Consider the following 24,617-nt stretch of genomic DNA (forward strand, 5'->3'; position numbering starts at 1 on the left):
CCAAAATAAAAGTCTTTATTTTATAGAATAACATACAATAACGTTTGATGTTGTTTCTTCTTTGACTGCACACTCTGCGACCCACCAGTTGAGAAACACTGGGCTAAATGATACCATTGATGTCAGATTGTATTTACTATTTCAGATTCAAATGTTATGGACAATTCAGTCCTTCTTCATTCAAGTAGACAGGAGCTGTACTTGTATGCCTACACACAGAAAATAACTGCCGGGAGGTATAACCAAAATGGCCAAGTGAACTGCTTTAAAATGACTTTAATTATGCTCTCATAACTGGGACTGCTGAAGCTTATCCTGTATTAGCAGAGCCAATCTACACAAGTCAGAGGAGAGAGCTGAATCCTTTACAGAAATCTCTTGAAGTACCTCACGACTTTACTAACACAAATGCAACATATTTCTAAACCACAAGCTCTGGTTTGCTTTTGGGCTACATATCATTTCCAGATGGAGGTCATGAATAAGAGTGATAGAAATAAGTTGAGTGAAACAGGAAACTAAAGAAACAAAATGGCAGGGAAAGAGCAGGACGCAAAAACAATCCAGTTCAACGCCACACAACTGCCCGGCTGTCAGTTAAAACCACAGCAGCATAGAGCCCCACTATGAGACACTGGGAGGTAAGGGCGACAGGAATCTCTATGTGCCCTTACACTAAAAACAAAAAGTAGAAATGTACTGTACGTTTCGTGACTTATGCTATGGTGTGGGCGATGCAACTGTGATTCAGACTGCGATTCAAGAGCCAACACAAATAAAGAAGAAAAAAAAAGAAAACAGTTGCCAACATGTTCTTTCATTCTTGACATTGTAAAACATATGTAGTGCTTTAAAAAAAAAAAAAAAAAAGCCTAGAGTGTGTTTTAGACACTGTAGTGTTTCCATCTGTGTGCTGTGATGCATGGTTATGTGAGTTTGGCCAAAAACAGCTACAATTCATGTCTGCCATTACCGTCTCAGTATATACAAGCCAAGAAAAACACAGCAGAATCCAGAAATTTAATTGTAGGTTGAAAGGTTGTAAACCCCATTTGATGATCATTGTATTTTTTTGTACTTTAAAAACACAGCCACAAAATGAGTGTAGTGGCTTCACTGTAAGGGTCATTGACAAATAAAAGTGTACACAATAAAGAAAATAAATCTCTTAAAAAAACTAGTTTAAAATATGTGCCAAGACAAATGTAATATTTATATTAATGTTGATTTAATATGTGGTACTGAAAAACTTGTAGCATTAAAAAAACGTTAATGTGAGTACACATCATTATATAGCCTATACAGTCATGTGAAAAAGAAAGAACACCCTATTGAATTCTATGGTTGTACGTATCAGCAGGACATAATAAAAAAAAATCATCTGATCCTAGGCAGGTCTTAAAATAAGGTAAACACAACCTCAGATGAACAACAACACATGATATGTTACACCGTGTCATTATTTATTTAACAAAAACTAGGCCAAAATGGAGAAGCCATATGTGCCAAAGTAAGTACACCCTTACTGCTTCCTTAGGAATTAAGAGGGTAAGTGGTGCTGCTAATCAAATGTCTTTGATTAACTGATCATCAGCAAGTGTGAACACCTTTATAAAAGCAGACGTTTTGGCAGTTTGCTGTTCTGGAGCATTCAGGTGTTTAACACAATGCCAAAGTGGAAAGACATCAGCAATGGTCTTAGAGAAGCAATTGTTGCTGCCATCAATCTGAGAAGGGTTAAACGGCCATTTCCAAACACTTTTAAGTCCATTATTCTACATTAAGGAAGATTATTCACGAGTGGAAAACATTCAAGGCAGCTGCCAATCTTCCCAGGAGTGGACGTCCCAGCAAATTTACCCCAAGGTCAGACTGTGTACTGCTCAGAGAATCTGCAGAAAACCCAAGAACTACACCTCAGACTCTACAGGCCTCAGTTAACAAGTTAAATGTTAAAGTTCATGGCAGTACAATTAGAAAAAGATGGGACAAGTATGGCATTTTTGGAAGGGTTGCCAGGAGAAAGCTTCTTCTCTCTAAAATGAACATGACAGCACAGCTTAGGTTTGCAAATTTGCATCTGAACAAACCACAAGACTTCTGGAACAATGTGCTTTGGACAGATGAGACCAAAGTGGAGATTTTTGGCCATAATGCACAGCGCCATGTTTGGCGAAAACCAAACACAGCATATCAGCGCAAACACCTCATATCAACGGTCAAGCACGGTGGTGGAGGGGGGATGATTTGGGCTTTTTTTGCAGCCACAGGGCATCTTGCAGTCTTTAAGTCGACCATGAACTCCTCTGTATACCAAAGTATTCTAGAGACAAATGTGAGGCCATCTATCCAAAATTGGGTCATGAAACAGGACAATGATCACAAGCACATCAGGAAATCTACAACAGAATGACTGAAAAAGAAAATAATCAAGGTGTTGTTCTGGCCCAGTCCAAGTCCCTTAAGGGTCTTTGGATCTTAAAGAGAGCTGTGCATAAACAAATGCCCACAAAACTCAATGAACCGAAGCAGCATTGTAAATAATGGTGGACCAAAATTCATCCAAAACAATGCGAGAGACTGATAAAGTCATACAGAAAATAGTTACTTCAAGTTATCGCTGCTAAAAGTGGCTCTATTATTTAAAAGTGGCTAATTATTTAAGATTTATTGACCTTGACACAACCACATGGGTCTGCAGGGGTCCTCTCTATGATATTCCTGTTATATGTTTTTTTCTGCATGTTGGTCGCACACTAGTCTATGGTCACACCACATGAATTTGATTTACCGGATATAATTTTTGAAATATTAATAATCAAGGAAGCAATATTGATAAAATATATACAAATTAGAATAAATGATGATACCAAACTACACTAAAAAATGCTGGGTTGTTTTAAAACCAAATTTGGGTCAAATATGGACAAACCCACCCGTTGTGTTACATTTTTTAATTACATTTTTAATCCAATTATTGGATTACAAACCACCTCACATTATTCTACCAACAGTTTGCATGGTGAGTGAACCTTTGGATAATTCCATCACTGCTGATTTACTCTACATTAAGTCATTCTCATATCAAGTGTTTCAGATAATGTAAAATAATTGCATAAGTTCTTATCAGTGGCCAAACCCCAGGAGCACCAGGGGAATGCAAGAGGGACAATGGCTCCCACCTAAACATTCCCTGCCCCTGAAACCATAGCTGGGCTTATCTGTGCATATCTATGTAGTCATGAATGGAAACCCCTAACTAGCAGATGGCAGCCCCATTCGTGTGCTAACAGCAGATTTACTTTAATTGTTCCTAATGCTCCTTTGTTTTGGGGCTTCTCCATGAGAAAGGGGCCCCAAACAAGCTGCATTTACATGTAACAATTAAACTATAATGACCCTGCAAGTGATTTATTGACATGCGTTGGAAAGGTTTTGTGTAAACTTTGCGCTTGGAGGTCTCTTCAGAAATGATTGCTAAAACACAAGCAGAGGAGAATGGAAAGGCCGACAGTTGATTTCACACCTGAAAAACGAATTAACAGAAAGCACTGATAACAATAAGATGGTAATGCTGCAATGTAGTTATGGCAAAAAGGTTTCTGTTGACGTGATCGGAAAACCGTCCTTAGTAATGAAAGACAAATATATTTTTTTACTTAGTTTGTATTAAAAAATGAATAAAACAAAACACAGAATGTAGAACAAACATATCCACACAAATAACATTAATATCTCTTTCTCTGAAAGAAGAAAATGAACACACCCATGGGATGAAGTATGGCGTATTTCCTATATATATATATATCAGTTAATACAGGAAAGACAATGGCTCCCACTAAACATTCCTGCACTTTTGTGGCTTCAGCACTTTTCCGCCTATTGACACGGTTCTCAGCACACACTGGCATCCAGCAAAACGCTGCAAACTTCTGGCCTCATTAACATCAAAGTAAATCTGTGAAAGAGCTTGTTTTCTTTTTCCTCCTGCAGGCATTAGCCAGTGTAAAATAGGCTCAATGTCCTTCCAGTGGACCATGCCATGTGAACGTAGGACAGGAGAAAAAGTTAGAAGGCTGTATTTTTCTTTCTGCTTTTTTTCCCTTCAGGTCAATTATACCTGAAGGGAAATCCTTTTAAACGCTCCTTGGCAGCGTGTAGGATTGGCAGGGAGATCAAACAGCCATTGAGTAAGATGCCTATAAATATAACACATTCATTTGTCTCAAATTCCCCCCCCCACCAGTTCCTCTGGCTTTCTCTTTCTCAAAGCACTGCTCCCGAGGCTTTAACCCTCCTCATGTACACTGCTGAGTTCACATCTGGAACCAGATGGCTGAAGCCACTTCTGAAAGCGGCAAGAAGTCGACCTGCAGACAAGTAAAGGCAAAGAGAGCCCTTGGGTTAGACACAGTCTGTTCCAGACAGACACAACGGTCATGTTTTCAGATGATTTATAATACTGAACAGAGGTAGTCACCACTTTATTGAAGGCCTGCTCATCGAATAGATATTTATTTGATGTTTCAGAGGTTTTTGTGCTGCGTTTTTTTCCAAAGCGAAACGGTCCTGAGGATTTATTGCTACCATTTTCCTTGTAAAACACATTCTTTCTCAAATAACACACTGCGAAAATCATTATTTTAATCATTATTTTTGGTTTACTTTAGAAGAAAATTTATGAGATATTTCAGATAATATATCTTGGATGAAGTTTATGTTTCATATTTAAATTGTGCCTGTCGTCATTATTTAAAGCATAAATCTAACAAAATTTAGTAGAGATTATGCGTAAGACATTTTTAAAATTAATTGCTAACTAAATTCAAGATACATTTTCTGAAAAAAATTATGTTTTTTTAAAAGTAAATTTAAAACACTGTTTTCACTAAATTTGGTAAGGATTATATAAATATTTTAAAGTTCTCAATTTTAAACACACTTTTAACATAAATCTAACAAAATGTATTGAGGTTTATTCATAAAATAAGAACAGAATTGCCAATGGGCTGAGAAAAATATTCAAAATATTAAACAATTAAAATATACACAATCTTGCAAAAATGTTTTACAAAATATGGGTACCACTTTACAATAAAGGTTCATTAGTTAACATTAGTTAACGTAACATGAATTAAGAATGAACTATAATTCTTCAGTATTTATTAATCTTAGTTAATTTCAACATTTACTAATGCGTTATTAAAATCAAAGATTGTATTTGTTAACATTAGTTAATTCACTGTGAATTAACATGAATAAATAATGAACAGCTGTATTTTTTATTAACTAACGTTAACAAAGATGAATAAATACTGTAACAAATGTATTCCTCATTGTTAGTTCATGTTAGTTAATACATTAACTAATGTTAACTAATGAACCTTCTTGTAAAGTGTTACCAAAATGTATGTTGTTTTAAAGATGTTTAGATAATTGTACTAAAAGACAAGACAAAAACAATACTTTTTATATATATTTTTTCTGTTTTGAGTTATACGTGGCTTTAACTGATTTTAAACTCAAAGTAAAAAGATTGTTTTTGGTTTGAGAAAATATAATTCATTATGTTGAGTGTCACTTTTTGCTTCACCAAAGAACAAATCTCGATTCTACTGTTGTAATCTAGTAGTCCAAAGCAAACACTGACCTGTCCAAGTTCGTTCGCTGCTGAGAGAGAAGCTTGTGCACTGTGGATGAGAACTGCAGATGAGCGCCGCCTCTCTGGCACTGTGCACAGACAGCACGCAGCCCTGCTGGTTGTACGACAGCCTGCATCTGTATTCCATATTCGCAACACTCCTCATTCCTTTCAGGACAGCATAATCTGCACAAAGAGAAAAAAAAAATGCATCAAAACCATTCCAGGATCCACTCAACACTGTTGTAACACCCATCTGTAAAATATTAGCACGTTCAGAGACTTTAAGAGAAAAGAGTCCTCTCACAGTAGAAGTGGCAGAATCTCGTGTTACTAAATGTGTGAGCGCACATGTGGGGACAACAAAAGAGCGGTGGCTCTGCCAAAATCTCAAAGTGTGGAAACTTTTTACAAGAGTTGCTGTGAACGCGTTTGGACATAAGATTTGAAGATTCTTTGACAATGCTTGGCTGTTTTAATGCCTCTGTGCAGGTTTATTGTGGCCATGTGATTGATTTATGGGTGTCAAAGAGGTAGCGATAGTCTTACGGGGTACAAAACTTGCCCTTGAAGATGGATTGAGTTACACATGTTTCATGACTGAAGTACATCTTCTTTAAGGTGCCGTCAGAGACACATCATGCTGCGAGCTCTGGGTATATCTGGAATGCTTTTTTTCAGTAGTAATGATTGAATATGTATGTAATGGGAGCTGAAAACTGTTAAGAAGTATAATTCATCACTAAAACCAATGCATTACCTCTTGTTATTGATGGCGGCAAATTCTCCAGGTGCAGACCAGATTTGTACGCGTGCAAAACCTCTTCAAAGGCGACCAGGGTTTCATTAATGCTTTGCTTCAAATTCCCTGTGACCAGAATGTAAAATTAAGCTTTCATTATACAGCTACTTTTGCTGTGATAGCCAAGTTGAGTTCATCAAGATGAATTTCAAAGCAAAACTCACCTGTGGAGTTCATTATTTGGTGAATAAGAGGTTTCACCAGTGGGGGAGCTTGATGAGGCAGCAGGTAGGTGAAAAAATACCTGAGGAGGAAAATAATGAATTCATATAATTCATCCGAGAACTCTGGCAAGAACAGCAGAGTGGTATTCACGCTGCGAGATCAATATGCTAACAACTGATTCCCTGACATTCAGCAGGGTGGAGAATTAATCATTACAGGCAAAGAGGGGAGAAGCTGTCCTGAAACTCCCCGCACCGACCATGACGGATTCTTGTACAACATCTCTTTTTATTATCTGCCTCAGACAATAAAGATGGAATGTGGGAAGTACTCACCTGTAGGCATTGTAGAGGTTCCTCATCTCGTTCAAGCCTTCACAGATTTTAGAGGGGGAACATCGTAGGGTGAAATTGCGGAGCGGAAACTGCAGCAGGCAGTCCGAGTCCTCCTGACAGGCTGGTTCTTGAATACTTGCATCATCCAAGTCTGTTAGCTTGAGTTCTCCTGACGCCATAACAAACTGTCGAGGCTGGAAATCCAGCAGGGCTACCGATCCCAGCGGCGAGTGCGTCAGGTATTGAAGAAGCCGCACTAAACCAAGACAGACCTGAGTGCAAACACAATCAATAGTTACTAAAACTGACAAAAACAGGCCCATGCTGTATTCATTTGTCGATCAGTTTTTGTTACAAATTTTATGTACAGGTAAAACCTATATATACTATTAAATAATTAGTATTATAATTACTATATACTGCTATTAAATCATTTAAATGGTCAGTTCATATGTTACCAATTTTATGAACCAATAAAACTTTTTTTTGTATAATAATATGATATTATATAATTTTTTTATTATATACTGGTTTTACAGTCTTTCTGGCAGTATTTCTGAGATGCATTTATTTGAGAGACAACATTATATATAAAGCTTGTTTTCAAAGAATGTGTGAAAGTGTGTTTTGTCTCATGCACTGGTAGAATGTATCACTTGTTTGTAACTTGTTTAAACTTAAAATGCGCATTAAAAACATGATATTTGCATTGTGAATAGCATTGATTTTTTTTTTTTGCACCTACATTTGATGTATTGTTTTACAGCCGAATTTCCCTCGGGCATCAATAAAGTAAGTTGATACTTCTATATGCACAACGTAAACTATATAAATCTGTAAATATGAACTGTAGTTTTACTAACTAGTCTTCATCATTATCCATAGTTTTTTCTTATATAATGTTTTAACACTGGAGAGCATAGCAATGGTATCAAGTCCCCTTTGAATAAGAAAGCGTAGCCACAGCTCTTTAAAAACAGAGGTGGATGAAACCAAACACCTTTTGAATAACTCTCGACCACGTGTTAAGACATTTCAGAGAAGGTAAGGATGTCAAAGAGACACTCGATTACAGCCCTTTAGCTTAAACGCATTTGTCATCATCAGAACCTATCAAAAATCAAAGGCACGGAGTTTCAACACCTGCTTCTTGTATACCAAAGTGAACGTGAAAGAAAATACTCTCGCCTCGTGAAACTTGGCATCGCCCTCTCCCTCAAACAGTGCAGAGAAATAATCAGGGTAAAGTAAAAGGATGGACATCTGAGACAGACATCTGTCCCTCGGTACTATTTGATCAGGCTCAGTTGGTATGGAGATGGGGCTCTAGTTAATCCACCCAAGCTGAAGAATTCCATCCACCCCCACCTCAGGTATGCCCTGTGGGGGGACAGTGGGTGGGGAATCTCTGATTAACACTCCATAGGAGGCCTGGGGGGTGGTGCTCTTACCCGAAAGCGCTCTTCCCAGGGGCTCTGCAGGAGCTGTATCATCTGAAGTGGCATCCCTTGCTCCAGAACTGTTGTGATGCCACCAACCAGAGCGCTGTCCTGACATTGACCTTTCAGCTGGAATGAACACAAAAAGATCAGTGGATGGATAAACTGGGGCAAAATGCAATGTGTGGCACATATTAAACATTTGCATATCTAAAACATTACATAACAACAGCACAACCTGGAGAATTGCATAAGGGTGATTTTCTTACCTCTACAATATTGGGGTGCTGCAGTTTCTGCAATAACACAATCTCCTTCCTCAGTTTGAAAGAAACAAGCTCATGACAGCCCTGTGAATCTTTAAAATCGTCCATGCACAATCTCATGTCAGTGCCCTGGTGGTTTACGGATTTCAGCGCCACAAATAATCCTTGTGGTAACTCTGCTTTTAACACTGTTTTAGTGTAACCTGAACCAAGAAAGTCAACAGCTTTTATGCCACTAAGTTCTTCACAACCAATAACAGTTTTAGCATTGATATAGTTTACACTCTCACTTGTGGATAAATGTGGATCCTTAAACCCTTCTAAAGATTTTATATTATCAAATGTAATGTCCAGGAGCTCAAGTTCTTGTTGTCTTTCCTTAAGTTGTTGGAGTAATCTCTCGCGCTCTGGAGTTAAACCATCTGGGCGGGCAGCATCACCAAAAGGTTTGTTCTCCTGGAGACCAAAGTGCCATTTTTTCAGAAAAACGGTTAAAGAAAAAAACAACAAAGCAAGAAGGAAAAAAGTACAAAAGGGATTCCTTGAGAAAGTCATGGTAAGTTCTTGTAAGTCCAGTCTGCACTGTCAAAATCCAACACGGTGTGTTCGGTCATACTTCTCTCTGGCACGGACAGAACGTGCGCACTGTAATTTAGTGTAGTAACTGTGAGCTGTGGTAACGCCCCCTGGGCGTGTCCTACCGCTCATGGCCAAATAATCACCTCCCACACAATGCAACCTCAATTGACACACACACAAAAGACGCTCTGTGTTTTTTACCATTCCATTGACCTTTTGAAGGATGTATGTTAAAGATAATGTACATTCAGACCCCCATTATCGCAAAATAAATCCTTACAGGGTTCAGGCAAGAGGCGAACTGACTGTTAGTGAACGAATAAATAAATAAAACACACTGACATGAAACATTGATTGCTTGAAGTGCAATTAGATTATCTTAGATGATAGCTTGAAGAAAAATAGTCCATTACAGAATTTAATACATTACAACAAAATAAATGTATAGCCTCTTGTTTTTATTAATCTGCAATCCAAGTTACTGTTTACTGTAGACCAGCTAGCGAATTTATTTAGCTTTCATGTTCTATATATATATATTTTTTAAATAAGATATTTTTTAAAGAATGTTGATAACCAAACAGTTGACCCTAACCCTGTAACCCTAACTCATTCACTTCCATAGTAGGGGAAAAATACTATGGAAGTCAAAGGGGCCGGTCAACTGTTTGGTTACCAGCATTCTATAAAATATCTTATTTTGTGTTCAACAGAACAAAGAAACTCATTTTGGGGGGAACTATCCCTTTAATGTGCATCACTTAGAAACTGCAAGGTGAGCTTACCTCTTTATGTCAGTAGGTGGTAGCAAAGTATCTTAGTATCTTAGTACCATGTACTTCCTTTTATATTTAACATGCATACCAAAGATTCAATTTTCAAGTTTGTTTTTTTAGAATGTATAGGGGAATATTGGTTATTAAATACAATATTAGGATGCAAATATGTGTACCACAGATGGTGAAAATGCATCTCACATGAACAAAACACTCTCATCCTAAATGTCAAAAAATACATCATGGGCCTTTTATTAGGCCTGGTATTAATATACTTCTTGGGTGATTCTATTGCAAATGATCGGCTGAGACACTTTACCGTTTACAAATGGTATTAACATGCATTTCCTGTGAGATCAGATTTCATCATGTTGGTTCAAAAAATCCTAAAACATTGATGTAATAAAGTCACACAGAGTTAATGTCTAATTTAACACATTATATATAAATGTGGTCCAATTTTTGTTGTACAGTTGAAGTAGTCTTAAAACTTAACATTTCCTCCACTTAGTGTCTGACGAAGAGTGAATTATAGTTGCTTGCAGTATTATTGAAAGCGTTTTAAAACTTTTACTGGACTAATGTGTGCAAACAGTGACACTAACACCAATCAAATCCACCCGGTAGGCTACACATTAAAACCAAACAGTTTAGAAACACAGCATAGAAATGTTATTTCACTCATATATCTCTTGCCACTGAGCCTTTTCTCACTGCTTTTTTATTAAGGAAATGTGTCTTTCTGTCTTGAAATACACCAAGGAAATAAAACAATAATGTAGCACTCACTGGGAGAAATGTGCCACTAGAGATTACTATAACTGCCAAAACAGAAACACCCATGATCTGAAGCAAACATGCTCGAATGGATTCCAGAGACAACACTGTGGGCTTAACACATATCATGTCAAAACTCGTTGAGTTAAGGCGCATGTGAGAAAAAGTATTTTTCTAGCACACTGTCTGTAGAGAATAGTGAGTCATAATAATAATAAATAATATATTACTTCGGTGCCATTTAAATTTGTAATGAATTTCATTAGTCTCATCATCACAGCTCAGTGTGTGATGTTCCCTTTCTGCCTATATAAAGCCCAATAACAGTGTAAAATAATGTTGCCTTTATCACAGTCGAATAACACTATAAATACATGGTCGTTTGCATATAAAATGGATATTCTATCAGCAGTATCTGATATAAATGGTTGTATCGCTTACATTTATCGGGATCTGCTGGACCAACCACTCTTTGTAACCAAGATCATTGTAGCTTTAGAAACAACAGAAACATTTCCTCCAGGAAAAAGGGGACCTGCATGCCATTAAATAGCATATTATATTTTTTTTCTTGAAACAAATTTAAATGGTAAAATAATAATAATAATAAATTGTAGGAAATTATAATGAATGCCCTTGAGAACAGTTCCCAAGAAATCTACCTCATTTACTCTTGTGTGAATGCATGCTATGATTTTACTGAGTTTGCTTTTTTTCAACAGCTATTGCAAAAAAAAAAAAAAAAAAGTTTTTGTAAAACATTCACATTTAAAATCACCATGAAATCAAAATGAACAATTCTTATTTTACTGGAATATTGTTGTATTTATTACGTGATTTGTTTGTGCACATAATTTTTTTTAATTAATGTGCCCTCTTGTTCTTCAATCAAAGTACTTCCCCTCCTTCTTGCAGCGACATTCACTCTTCTCTGATGACGTGTTTACTGGCGTGAGGGCGGGGCATCCTGTCACTCACATAAGATCACAGCATTTGCAAACCACCACCATCCAATCAATTCCTGATGGACAAAATGAAGTCCAGCCCTAATTTTTTTCTTGTTTGACAAGCCGTTTCGGATTTACTAATAGGAAAGGACTGTTTGAACTGTTATAGATGTTTGAAACCAACATAGCTAGATAAAAAGCATAATTGTGTAATAGAACTTTTGACTCAAACCCATAAAGTTATTAATGAGATATACACCACTATATTCCATTTCATTTGACAGTTAAATGATAACTGTTAGCAACGTATTGCATTGTATGCAGCAAATGATTGCGGTCAGCTACTGGGTCACATGACTTTGGAAAAAAATACCAAATCATTTTCGACATTTCGATATGGCTTTGGCTACAAACCCTTGCAGTGTTAACGCGATGTGGTTTTGTTCTCCAGCACCACCCTCGGGTGAACAGCGCGCGCTCAACTCACTGTCAACACCTCAGATCACACGATGAAGCATCCTCCATATACACACTAACGCAGGCTTTGCCTTCAACAGCACGAACACAACCCGATACGATTGCATTTCTGCACAGAATTATCTGATAGTGACAGGCGGATATTAAAACACTAAAGCATGGATACCGTGTCTATTTCTAGAGTGCGTGATGATGCTGAAATCACAGATTCATCCACGACAGAGGGACCTTCTCAGGAAGAAGCTCAAAGGTAGGCTACGTGTATACTGTACGCTACTGTGGATATCAAGCATTATAAGGCTAATTGTTGGAGGAAGTGTGCTTGTGAGCGAACGCAAGTCATTTAAAAGGTTGCTTTTGCAAATAATCAGAAATAATGAACGTGACGCTTTTTAAGGTGTCTCTCTATCAGACCCACTTTGGCTTTTGTTTACAAGGGAAAATACAATTCTAGGGAAAAAAAACCCGAGCAATAGGTTGAAAGTACAAGGAGATCACGTGTAAATACTACTACTACTACTAAATAGCCTACTATAATTTATTGGATTTGCGCTTATTTTATCTGGCACGAGTCACGACCGCTGATCAGTATGAATTATGAATTATTTTCAGGGTAAAAATCATGCTAGCCTAATGTATATTTGACTGACAATGCACATGCCATTAAAAAGATAAAGATTAAAAACTCTTTAAATTCTTGCAATGAATGACAAAATAATGTTATAATGTTTTAAATAGGCTAGGCCTATATAATAAGCACATTGTGTCATTTTTTATTTTATTAAACATTATAACATAATCAAGACATTCCTGTTATGCAGTACACTTTTTAGCTTTGTGAATAGTAAAATTAAGTAAAGTATTTCTAAATGGTATGCCATATCATAAATGTGGTATAATCATCTAAACTTCATTAATTATAGCTTGTGAGGAACTGATGTGATATCAACTTTAAGTTAATTTGAATATTTTTTACTGCAATGTTAATTTCATGTAATGTATTTGAAGTGAGATATGATCTTGACATTCCTGATGTTTTACATTTGTAAATGTAAATCTATTTATTAGATTAATAATAATAAAAACATTTTCGGGCTAAATCCATGTTAATTTGCATTTGTTCAAAAAAAAAAAAAAACTACAGTTCATCTACTATTCAAAATGACATTTGAGAAATATTCCAATTCCTTTAATGAATGGCAAAAAAAGGAGAGGAAATCTTTTCTTTCTATCCTCATTAATCAGGCATGTTTCATTTGTCTGGAGTAATTCTAATAATGAACTACACGGGGATCTAGGACTCTAAATGGAGGTGTTAGACGACTGACTCTGAAAAGGTTAATCACGGGGCTCATTTGTTACTCTGACTTAGACATTTTGCTTTAGCATAGATTCCCTGTTCTGCTAACATCAACAATGATTAACTTTCATGACAAAATCTTTCTGTATATCAAAGTATGAGCAGATGGTGAGATGCGTTCTCCAGCTTTGGTGGAGAAGATCCAGTTGAAGCTGCAGTGACTCATGTTTGAGTGTGACCCTCTCAGGAGAATCCTTGTCTTTATATTCCAATGCCATCCGCACACATTGGCCTCCCTTACCAGCGTTTGATTTGTTAATCAAAGGTTTTGTTCCATGTTATTATCTGTTGTTTATGTTCCTTAAAATGGCTGCACACGATACACACAAAAGCAAATGCTTCATCTCCCAAAACTGTCACAAACAGCCTTGGAGATTTTATAGTCTGGTGGCAACGGCATTAATCTGAATCTTTTGGTAAATAATTCAATTCTGAGATGACAATCAATCAACTTATGAATGATATTTTTACTCTCATCAAGTTTCATTCAGCCTGCATGTGTTCCTAGAAAGTATATGGTTTAGTAAAAAGGAAAGTTAATTATTAGATTTTAGGATTAGTAATTCAAATTCAGACCATTTAAAATCGAATTGATTATTAAAAATACGATTTTAGCCAATGTACAACAGCTACTTTGCACTTTGCGTGCAAGAAGATGTGCCTATGAGCAGTGTCATAGAATCGGTCCAATTATTTTTGATCTAGACTGAGTCACCATGTATCAGTGGCCTGAAGTAAATCTCGTGCAGTGTAAGTGTCCATTATACTGCATGATATTAGTCAGTGATTGTCAGCCAACATGGCTGATGTCCACTGAAATGCTGAGTGCATTTGTTCAATCAATTCAGTTTCTGTTACATTTCAGGCATTTATTCCAGATCATGACTCCTACCATGTAAGTTCCACAGAGTATTGAAAGCTTGAGGGAGATGGGAATATAAACTGAGTGATGTTTTGTGCTGAATATTTATATGCTCATAAGATTTGGTGCAAAGGGAGCAAACAAATTAAGTATTAATAAATATTTATGCTTGCTCCAGTAAATATTTAAGCCGAATTTAGTTAAAGAGGTTATTTTATGAGCAAATTCGCTCTGGAAATTACAATCATATCCATTAACCTTAGTTTTCCCTATCCTTGAGGTATTCAGAGTCATCCAAAGTGCAAGATTTCTAGTGTCTTTCCTTGTCTGATGATGGACTGATTTCACCCTTACATTCTGACAGGCCACAACAATCACTTCCGAGTCCTGGCAGTGCGGACCGCCAGACACGATGTACCAGCTGCAGAGCTGTCAAATCAAATTATGCCTGTGTTCCTTTTGATAGCCATCAGAACACCTGCAGCATGCGCACAACCTAAACCCATGATCCTCATCAGATGCTGAACTGAAGTCTTTTATTAACATATGTAGAAATTTGTAACATTATTGATTAATTCTGCAGAAAGCCTTGTAATGGGAATCTACTAACAATAATAAGCGAATTCATCACACATTACACTGCATTGTAAAATTTCCTGATGCTATTTTTACAGCTCTGTGTTTAGTAATTGATCCACAACAAAGATTGGCATGTTTTATTGCAGGCTACTCCGAAAGATGGAGTTAATGGAGATGAAGCAGCTCACATCCAAATACACAATGTGCAGATAAACATTTGAAGCATTTAGGCCAACCAAGATGTTCAGTAATGGGAGAGAGAAAAGGCATAAGGGTTAAGAGTCAAGGCTTTGTTTAATCATTATTCAGACACGTCTGGTTCAAAAGTCTTTTTATTTTCCTTGCACATGATTTATCCTGGTTGTTTATTTTGTCAGTGGCTAAATGGGTTTAGTCGTGCATATTATAATCCGCCCAATTTAGTTTGCACATTTAAAGAAACCAAAAAGGCATCTTATTTGTTCCTGGGATACATTTATAAACTTGAACAGCAGTCATTTGTTTGTTCCAGTGTTTGCATTGCTTGTCTCCCTGGTAATACTAAGAGTCATCTATATCTGTGTAATACAAGCTTGTTAAAAGCAAATAACTTAAAACGTCATACTTAGTAGGAGTTGTTAATGTTTAAGAGAGTAGTTTAATGTTTTCTCACACCAAACCTGAGACTTTATTTGAAATATGTGACCCTGGACCACAAAACCAGTCACATGGGTCAATTTTCTGAAATTGAGATTTATAGACTATGGTTTGTTAGGATAGGACAATATTTGTATCCGAAATTCAACTATTTGAAAATCTGGAATCTGAGGGTGCAAAAAAATCAATACATTGAGAAATTCGCCTTTAAAGTTGTCCATTTATGTTTCCAATTGTGCTGCATTCACTCACAAAAATAAATGTTTATATATTTAAGGTAGGAAATTTACAAAATATCTTCATGGAACATGATCTTTACTTAATATCCTTATGATTTTTGGCATAACATTTTTTTTTAATAATTTTGACCCATACAATGTATTGTTGGCTATTGCCACAAATATACCCGTGCGACATGTGACTGGTTTTGTGATCCAGGGTCACATATGGTAAAGAGGGATAAATAGAAACATGGTTTATATCATGACACATTATTTGATCAATAAAGCTTATACTGTATACTTTAACATTTCAGCACAGTAACAACTGATGGTTCCCCATAAAGAGCCATAATAAATGTTCATAATTAGTATTGTGAATATACTGAACGAAGAAAAAAAATGAATAGGCCTACTGAATCTTAAGGTTTGGTTCTTCAAGGTGATCTGCATTATTCAGCAGTACATTTTAAGCAGTTGTCGCACTCATATTTTTTCTGAGCAGTTGAGTTGCAAGTAGGCCTACTAGTGAGATTTTTTTTTATCTAATCTGAACAGGCTTTTTATGCGGTTGACAGGGTAAACTGATGGAGTCCCTCCCACTTGGCCTAATTGGGTCTTCAAGCATTTCGCTGATACATTTTCCAGACATTGCTTATCTAATATATAGAAGACAATCACTAACTATAATAGTTGTAAGCTTTAAACACAAATGTTAGAGGCACATTAAGTTAAGTACACTTAAGTATTTGTGGGACAACTTTAAACATTCTATTTGTTGGTCAACATGATGGATTCAGGCATTCAATGCGCATGATCAGCAAATATGCAAACGTTTCTTTTTGTTCATGTCTGACGCTAGCAAATGATTAAACGTTCAATATCAAGTAATCAAGTTACCAAATTGAAGTGTGTATAAAAACAAGTGAAATCAGCAGCAAAATATGACGTTAAATGCGGTAAGAATAAACACATTGTGGTCTCAAAACAAGAAGCCGTTTACAGCTGATTTGGCACTTAAACAACTTAGTCAATCATAACCTAAAAATTATTTTGATTTACAATTAATTAAATGATTAATTTAATGACTGGATCAGTTAGCTCTTAGCTCATCAACAGCAGCAGTCAGATCAGTTCATTTGTGAACCGGTTCATACAGTAAGAATCGGCTTTAAAAAAAATCATCGCGACTCGTGAATTCTTCATGTCGAAATAACCGTAGGAATGGTATGTTTGTATGTATGTTAAAAACATCTGATTATGCGATTATTTTATTTGCAGTGAAATCCCTGAGGTTTCGCTGTGTCCTCCGGACAATGACAGCACAGAATCTCAGATGTGTCCAGTCAAGATAGAAGAGAACCAAGTAGACAGCGACAGTCCATTCAAGTCAAACTCCTCTACTCAACTCCACCGTCAAGCATCGCAGGGCTCTGGCTCTCATTCACCACAACGCAAAAGATGCCCCTGCTGTGGCCACCAGCCTTCGAATCAAAGCAATGTATGTCCAGGTCAAAAGAATGCTTACCATCAAGCAGACTTGCATTCAGCGAGTCCTGTTAAGACTGTCCATAGCTGCAGTCCATCGCATCTGCCTTCGTGTCACAATAAAATGCAGTGCCATTGGCTTCATGGATCTCATGATGGCAGTAACCACAAACCTGTACAGCGTCACATGGTGACAGTGAGGTCCAGACACTTTTTCTATTATTAATATCATTCTAATGGACATACATCTAGTTGATTGTAAACATTTAAATATGTTATATCTCTATGTTTGTCTTCTTAGTAGGAATGATGGCCTGCATAGGATACCAAGGAGGTGAGATGCTTTTATAGCAACTGATGATAAAGATTTGTTTATAATAACATCACATGAAATTCAATATTAGGATTACTATTTACAGTAATTAAGTAGCGCACATTAACAAATTAGCCTTATGTTCAATATTAGATTTAAAGGAATCGGGAAGAAGCATTTAATGTAATGTAATTCTAAAATGCAGGGTGGCAAATACCAGTAGTATGATGCAAGTTAATGTGCCATACAGCAATTAGATTAAATTTGACCATTTGAACACCATTGATTTTTACAGCTATTCCCAGGTCATAGTGGAGTACCCGATGACTGTACTCATTTCATGTACGCTAGTTCTGTTTGCCTGTTCCCTGGCTGGGATTTTGACTGGTCCTCTGCTTGACTTTTCAGACCCTTTGTTGGTGAGTATTTGCATGTCTATAATATAGAAATAATGAAGTTTAATGCTTCATGTTAATGCATCTGTTTGTACTAAAAAAAGAAAGGAATTCAATTAAACATACTAAAAGTGATGTAAGAAAATAAGTATCAAAAGTTGTAAGATTAAGTTTAAAACAAGCAATTTTAAAATTCACAGTTGCAACAGTTACTGAGAGATTTAAAGTTTGAAAATTACAAGAAATTTTTACATTAATGCCCCATTTCACAGACAAGGCTTAAGCCTAGTCCCAGACCCAAAATGCGTGTTTGGGCTGTTTACTGAAAGCAACTTGCACTGACATATCTTAAAATATGTCAGTACTAATTGTTTTGTCTCAAGATGCACACAAGTAATGTTTTTTGCTAAGGCACGTTTATAAAAGTGACTTAAATGACCTAATTTATCTAAGGCCTAATCCTGCCTTAATTTAAGCCCTGTCTCTGAAACCAGGCCTAAGAGTTTATTTTCTGCTTGAATACATTTCTGAGAATAAACTGGCCAACGCTGGACTTTAGATCTTTAGAATTGTAAATTGGCCTCTCAAAAGACTTCAATTAATTTTTATAATGACTTCAAAGAGTTTCTGCTTACCTCTCATGTGTCTTTGATCGGATCGCACAGGGATTTGAACCTCGTGGAACAGACATCAGTATCCGTCTAGCAACCTGGATGAGGTTACAGCAAAACACTGGGCCTGGAAAATCATTGTCCCCAGTTCCATGGCAACTCACAGAAAGAACTACACCAGGGTATTTCTTGGCAATCGTATGATGCTAAACATACTTTAAATTTCTACTACTGATATTTTCACTAAATCAGACTTTTGCTTTCAATACTAAATGATTGTATGTTATGTTTATATTGAAAAACATATTTGTCTTACAGAGAGGGCACAATTAGATCTGAACCTCAGTTAAGAGAACGATCAAGGAGAATGTTGCACAGAGATTACGCTGAGCACAACTTTTTTTGTAATGCCCCAGGTGAGATTTTATTCAAGCATTTCCTAACCTAATAAATCAGTAAATAGAGCACAGCATGTTTTATGTGATGCTGTTTTCTGTCACCTAATCTGTGGTTCTGTAGGAGAGCGCTATGCTCAGCTGGTCTTCCGCTCTGGAAACTCTGCCAGTCTCTGGAGTCTAAAGGCAATTTACTCCATGTGCCAGATGGAACAGACACAGGTAAACCAAGGACTATATTTTTCCAAAAGGATAATATTCTCAAGTTCTCAAGAAAAAATTAAATGCAGTTGTTTTGTTGGATATGTGATAGAATCTATTCAGTGTGTGTTAATAATCAAATTAATATATTACAGGATGGAATCATTAGTGATCATTTGTAATCATACAGTAGGTACTTGTACAGGCAGTTTGGTTCTGAATAAGAAGCTATACAAATACATTTTCAATTTAAAAATAAAAGATTCATAAATATTTTTTTGGTCAAAGTCTATATTTTTAGCATGTATATATGCAAATGGTATGTACAAATACCTACAAAATATGAGATTAAACATGAAAACTGAAAGCAATACAACTTTTTTATATTTGCAATCTTTTTGCTGTGAAATGCAAGTAATTTTTTTCATTATCATTTTAGATTCGTTCAGGGACACAATTTGATCAACTCTGCCAGGTCAGATCAGAGTTGTACGGCTCTACAGTGGAAAATGAGTGCTGTCCAAGTTGGTCTCTGGGAAACTACTTGGCTCTTCTCAATAACGTTTCTTCCTGCTTTAGTCTGACTCCACAGCATGTTTCTGAAAGCCTTGGTCTGCTCAGATTCTGTGCCCCTTACTACCATGACAGAAGCCTGGTTGCATCATGTACTGAGAGAAGTAAATTTGGCCGTTGTGCATCTGTCCCACACCGCTGTAAACTGTCAAGCATCTTCCAGATTCTTCATTACCTTGTGGACAAGGACTTCCTGGGACCACAGACTGTTGAATACAAGGTCCCGTCTCTAAAATATAGCGTAGTATTTCTACCAGTGGAGAAAGGTGATCCATTGATGAAAATTTATTTGGACCATCTAGAGGGCCGCGAGCTCACCTACAACACCACCACCATAACAGGAATGGATTTGGGAATTAAACAGAAACTTTTCAAGTATTATTTGGCATGGGACTCTGTCTATCCTGTTCTTGCAGCTCTTGCACTTTTGTTCACAATGGGAATATATCTCAAATCACCATTTATAGCAGTTATGTCACTGGTGTCTGTCCTTTTATCACTTTCCACCTCATATTTTTTCTACAAAGTCGCATTTCGCTTGACATTTTTTCCACTCCTCAATCTTGCATCAGTCCTTGTCCTTTTGGGAAGTTGCCTAAATCAAGCCCTGACTTTTGTTGATTTCTGGAAACTACAGCTAAGCCACAACCCTCCAGCTGTCCCCGAGAAGAGAATGAACCGGGTTTTACAGGAAATAGGATACTTGATATTAGTGTCAGGTCTGACATCTAGCATCACGTTTTACTCAGGCTACATAAGTAGCATCACTGCTGTGAGATGCTTCGCTGTATATCTTGGCAGTGCTTCATTAATAAACACATTATTTGCTCTTGTTTGGCTTCCTTGCACCCTCATTTTGCAGGAACGCTATGCTGAGCTGTCTTCAAACCCTGTTGCAAAGGCAGCGTGGAAGCCCTGCTGCTCAAAAAATACAGGTGGATTCTGGGAGACAAGTTCAAGAAAGCGCTGTCTGTTTACCTTGAGGCAGAAGCTTCGGACGTTAGGCCGAGGGTTTTCTGACACATCGAACCTGCTTTTTTTGAAGATCCTGCCTTGTGGAGTAGTGAAATTCCGATACATATGGATCTGTTGGTTTGCAGTTCTGGCAGTCGGTGGAACGTACATATCATGCGTAGACCCTGGCATGAAACTGCCAACTTCGAACAGCAGGACAACTCAGCTGTTCCGTTCCAGCCATCCCTTTGAGAGATACGATGCTGAATATCGTCATCAGTTCATGTTTGAGCGAATGAAACAGGGAGAAGATGAACCCATGACGCTGACTCTAATTTGGGGCATCGTTCCATCAGACGATGGTGACCACTTTGATCCAAAAAGTAATGGATCTTTAGCTCTTGATCCAGGGTTCAATATGACCAGTCCCCAAGCCCAACTGTGGCTCCGGGATCTGTGTGGAAAAATTCAAAACCAGAGCTTCTATTCTCCATTATCAGCTGACCAAGAAACCGGAGAAGTCAATTTGTGTTTTGTCGAACGTTTGATTCACTGGGTTTCTATACGGCGCTGTTCAGAAAGCGAGGATGCATTTAGCTTTTGCTGCAATAATATTCCCTTTCCGTACCCACCAAGTGTTTTCGAGCAGTGCCTTAGCATGATGGTGGCAGAACAGTATGCAGAGGGGCGCTTAACCAGCGGTGGAGGCCTGAGGTTTGATTCGGAGGGTCGAATCACTGCCCTTGTAGTAATATTCAAGACTGTACAACTTTACAGCTTCAACTTTGGCAGAATGTCACAGTTCTATCAAGAGATCTTAACATGGTTTAATGGGGAAATTTCCAAGGCTCCAGTGGGACTGCAGAAAGGATGGTTTGTAAGCCAGCTAGGCTTATATGACTTCCAGCACTGCTTGAGTTCAGAGACATTGGAGGTGGCAGGCTTTTCGGTAGCTCTCACATTTGCACTGTTCTTACTGATGACGTGGAATATTCCATTAAGTGTGTATGTGTCCATTGCGGTGGGAGGAAGCGTGTTTGCTACTGTTGGTCTCCTTGTGCTTTTGGAATGGCAGTTAAATGGTGTGGAAGCACTCTTTATTTCAGCAGCTGCAGGTCTTTCTGTTGACTTTGTGGCCAATTACTGCATTTCATACAGCCTGGCCCCACACAGTGACAGACTGGGCAGGGTTGCACATTCCCTAAAGAGAATGGGTTACCCGGTAGCTACAGGTGCTGGGGCATACTTTTGCGTGGGTATTATTATGTTGCCCGCAACTGCATTGCTTTTCAGGAAGCTTGGGATCTTCCTCCTGCTTGTGAAGTGTGTTGCATGTGGCTTCGCCACTTTCTTCTTCCAGTCGTTGTGTTGCTTCTTCGGCCCCCAAAAGAACTGTGGGAGCATAACCCTACCTTGTGTTACAAAGCAAGCCACTGAAAATATACTGTCGTCCTGTTCGACTACAGAACAAGGGACCACCAATCCCGCAGCTAATGGGGCATTTGGCTGTGGCACAGGTTCTCGGGTTCGAAGAAGTTTTAATAAAGAAAGCGAAGGCTTTCTTTGCCCCAACCAGCAGCACCATAGAAAGCGCCAACCGATCGGAGGACGGGAGCCAGAACAGTACGAGCTGCAGCCACTTGCTTGCCAGCTGAGCGACAGCTTCGAGAATAGCACTTGCACCAGCAAGCTGTCCAACAGACCTTCTGTCCTTTCCGACGACATTCAGTTCTGTGGCCTTAGTCCAAGGCAAGACTATGATCGAGTCAGCATTGAGGCTGACAGCGCAGTCATGTGTAGCAGGCACCTTAAGGGTTGCAACCCACCTCCAGCACTCCAGACCTCATCCCCGTACAAAGAGAATATATTGCGTCCTGTAGTTGCTCCTCCACAAGATGCATCTAAGGAGAAGGTTTTGTGCAAGAAATGCCGAGGCCAGACGAGAGGTGGGCTCCAACTTTGGAATGTCTCTTTATCGTCTTCCTCAAGCATGGAAGAAATCATGATTACTCAGACTACAGACACTGTCAATGAAAGGTCACTCTCAATAGATGAAGCCACTAGCTGCCATCTACACAAACGGCTTTTGTCATGTCAGTCTCAGAGTTCCATGGAGGGACTCGAAGACTCCAATGAGATCTGCTTAAGTGAAGTAGAACCTGCTATCTTAGTCTCTCAAGCTGTTAAGATCGAGGAAGAGTTACAACCTGGCCACCTTAATGGCAAGAGAGACACTTTACGTCTGTCCTTGAAGGAGACTGTATATGACCTTGCCTCCCCGGGGTCTGGTAGGGTGAGGACCACACAAAGTGAGGTGCCAGTTATATTGCCCAACAGCAAACCTGACATGCCCGATGTCTGGATAAAAAGGGACGGAAAAGGTGAAGGTGGCAGCTGATCAATATTGTCAACACACTGAGCAAATCTAAAAAAACACAGCATGGCCAGTACTTTATATGTTGGGCTGAACTTTTGTACTCAGGAGCAATTACATTTCGGAATTTGTCTGAAAGAGACCTAGGCAATGTTTTTCAAACATCAATGAATTGTTTCAAAGTATACACAGTGCTTAAAAAATTTCAAGAGGAGACTGTTTTTTTTTTTTGCATGATTCCTTGCATGTCATGTAAATATACACTGAATGTGCACCCACAATAGCCTTTGAAAAAGCCTTTCTTCAGGGGCCTTGAACTGCAAACTTACAAACACTTAAAGAACAATTGTGCCTGATCTTTTACACAACCAAGCCATGAACTTTTAAACTAATTTCTATAATTTTAAGGCTACAATCATTATTATCAATTTCTTTACTGTTATTTAGACTCAACAACTAATTAAGTCCTTCAAATAATTTTCAGTTTTTATACACAAATTATCAAGCACTGAAAACCAACTAGTAATTTTACGCTTAACTTGGCATAAATGTGCTTGCTACTGTGGCTATAACTGTTTTACCCATGAATACCTTTTATTGCATGTTATGATAAATATTTTCAAACCAATTTTTGTTATTGCATAGCCATAAAAGTACCTCTTTTAAAAAAGACAATGACTGCCCATTAGAATATAGGCCAATTACAAAAGTATGTGCTGTAGTTAAAATGCTTCAGTGTGTGGACATGTTTCACCCATGCCCCAGATTTATAAATACCTGCAATATGACATTTGAACTCTATACAAGACTGTGAGTGTTACCTCCATGTTCAGTATGTATTTGAAAGATATGCATTAATCAGAATGCAAAAGGTTGTATGTAAAAAGTGGTGTTTTGTGATGTGCACAAAAATGGCAATTATAAAACTGGAATCAAAGGTTAGTTAAACCTGTTACACTGAGAGAAAAAAAGTTTGCTAGAAAGAACTTTCTCTTTTTTTATACTCAGATTGAATTAATGTTACTTCTTTAAGGCCAGCAGATGTGTCCTTGAAATTATCAAAGCATCTTAAAATACAAAGTGCCAAAATTTAAGAATGAATTGTGCCAAACGTTGTCCCTTCCCCTCCCCCTGAAATTATGCAGCTGTATTATAAAACCTGCTGGTGTGGAGCTACTGTTGTTGATAGCCTGTGTGTAAAATCAGATTTGAAGTTGTCAAAAGATAAACTATGATGAAGAATTTCAATAAAAAAATTAAAATATTTTTAATTGAGGTTACACTGCAGTCTATCTCTGACTTTGTGGGGTGGTTTTCAGGTCTCAACAGGTTGAAACTGGACTTCATAAGATGCAATTAAAATTTTGAATTTCTATGCATAACATGGCATTTTGCATGAGGCATTTTAATTAAAATTACTCCCACCTGTAAGGGGGAGAAGGAACTTCAAATTA

At 37.6% G+C, this 24,617-nt stretch overlaps 2 protein-coding genes across 3 annotated transcripts; one reads left to right on the forward strand and one right to left on the reverse strand.

Annotated features, from left to right (window-relative positions):
- Positions 1-2,941: 2,941 nt before the first annotated feature.
- On the reverse strand, positions 2,942-9,295 carry pkdccb (protein kinase domain containing, cytoplasmic b). Its single transcript, XM_084096853.1, has 7 exons — positions 8,652-9,295; positions 8,395-8,511; positions 6,944-7,215; positions 6,608-6,687; positions 6,402-6,509; positions 5,651-5,827; positions 2,942-4,370 (listed from the first exon to the last, which is right to left on the reverse strand). Exons 1-7 carry the CDS (start codon positions 9,201-9,203, stop codon positions 4,267-4,269), a joined length of 1,410 nt encoding a protein of 469 aa, XP_083952979.1. The 5' UTR covers positions 9,204-9,295; the 3' UTR covers positions 2,942-4,266.
- Positions 9,296-12,152: 2,857 nt separating this feature from the next.
- disp2 (dispatched RND transporter family member 2) lies at positions 12,153-24,486 on the forward strand. Of its 2 annotated transcripts, none has more exons than XM_084096269.1 (8): positions 12,153-12,454; positions 17,141-17,548; positions 17,649-17,681; positions 17,956-18,079; positions 18,721-18,848; positions 18,985-19,082; positions 19,186-19,283; positions 19,702-24,486. In XM_084096269.1, the coding sequence occupies exons 1-8, from the start codon at positions 12,363-12,365 to the stop codon at positions 23,185-23,187; spliced, it is 4,467 nt and encodes a 1,488-aa protein (XP_083952395.1). In that variant the 5' UTR covers positions 12,153-12,362; the 3' UTR covers positions 23,188-24,486. The 2 variants fall into 2 exon arrangements, with proteins under 2 accessions (XP_083952395.1, XP_083952396.1); XM_084096270.1 differs by having other exon boundaries at positions 17,652-17,681.
- The last annotated feature ends 131 nt before the right edge of the window (positions 24,487-24,617 follow it).

The sequence above is a fragment of the Abramis brama genome (assembly GCF_963993115.1).
Source record: "Abramis brama genome assembly, chromosome: 21".
Taxonomy (NCBI): domain Eukaryota; kingdom Metazoa; phylum Chordata; class Actinopteri; order Cypriniformes; family Leuciscidae; genus Abramis; species Abramis brama.

Bases quoted from the DNA above. Each gene is read 5' to 3' on its own strand.
- disp2 (XM_084096269.1), top strand. From the start codon at position 12,363: ATGGATACCGTGTCTATTTCTAGAGTGCGTGATGATGCTGAAATCACA. The intron at 17,682-17,955 runs GTGAGATGCTTT...TGATTTTTACAG, and splicing joins CTGCATAGGATACCAAGGAG to CTATTCCCAGGTCATAGTGG. The intron at 18,849-18,984 runs GTATTTCTTGGC...TTTGTCTTACAG, and splicing joins ACAGAAAGAACTACACCAGG to AGAGGGCACAATTAGATCTG.
- pkdccb (XM_084096853.1), bottom strand. From the start codon at position 9,203: ATGACTTTCTCAAGGAATCCCTTTTGTACTTTTTTCCTTCTTGCTTTG. The intron at 6,688-6,943 runs GTGAGTACTTCC...TTTCCTCCTCAG, and splicing joins AACCTCTACAATGCCTACAG to GTATTTTTTCACCTACCTGC. The intron at 5,828-6,401 runs GTAATGCATTGG...CTCTTTGTGCAG, and splicing joins GCCGCCATCAATAACAAGAG to ATTATGCTGTCCTGAAAGGA.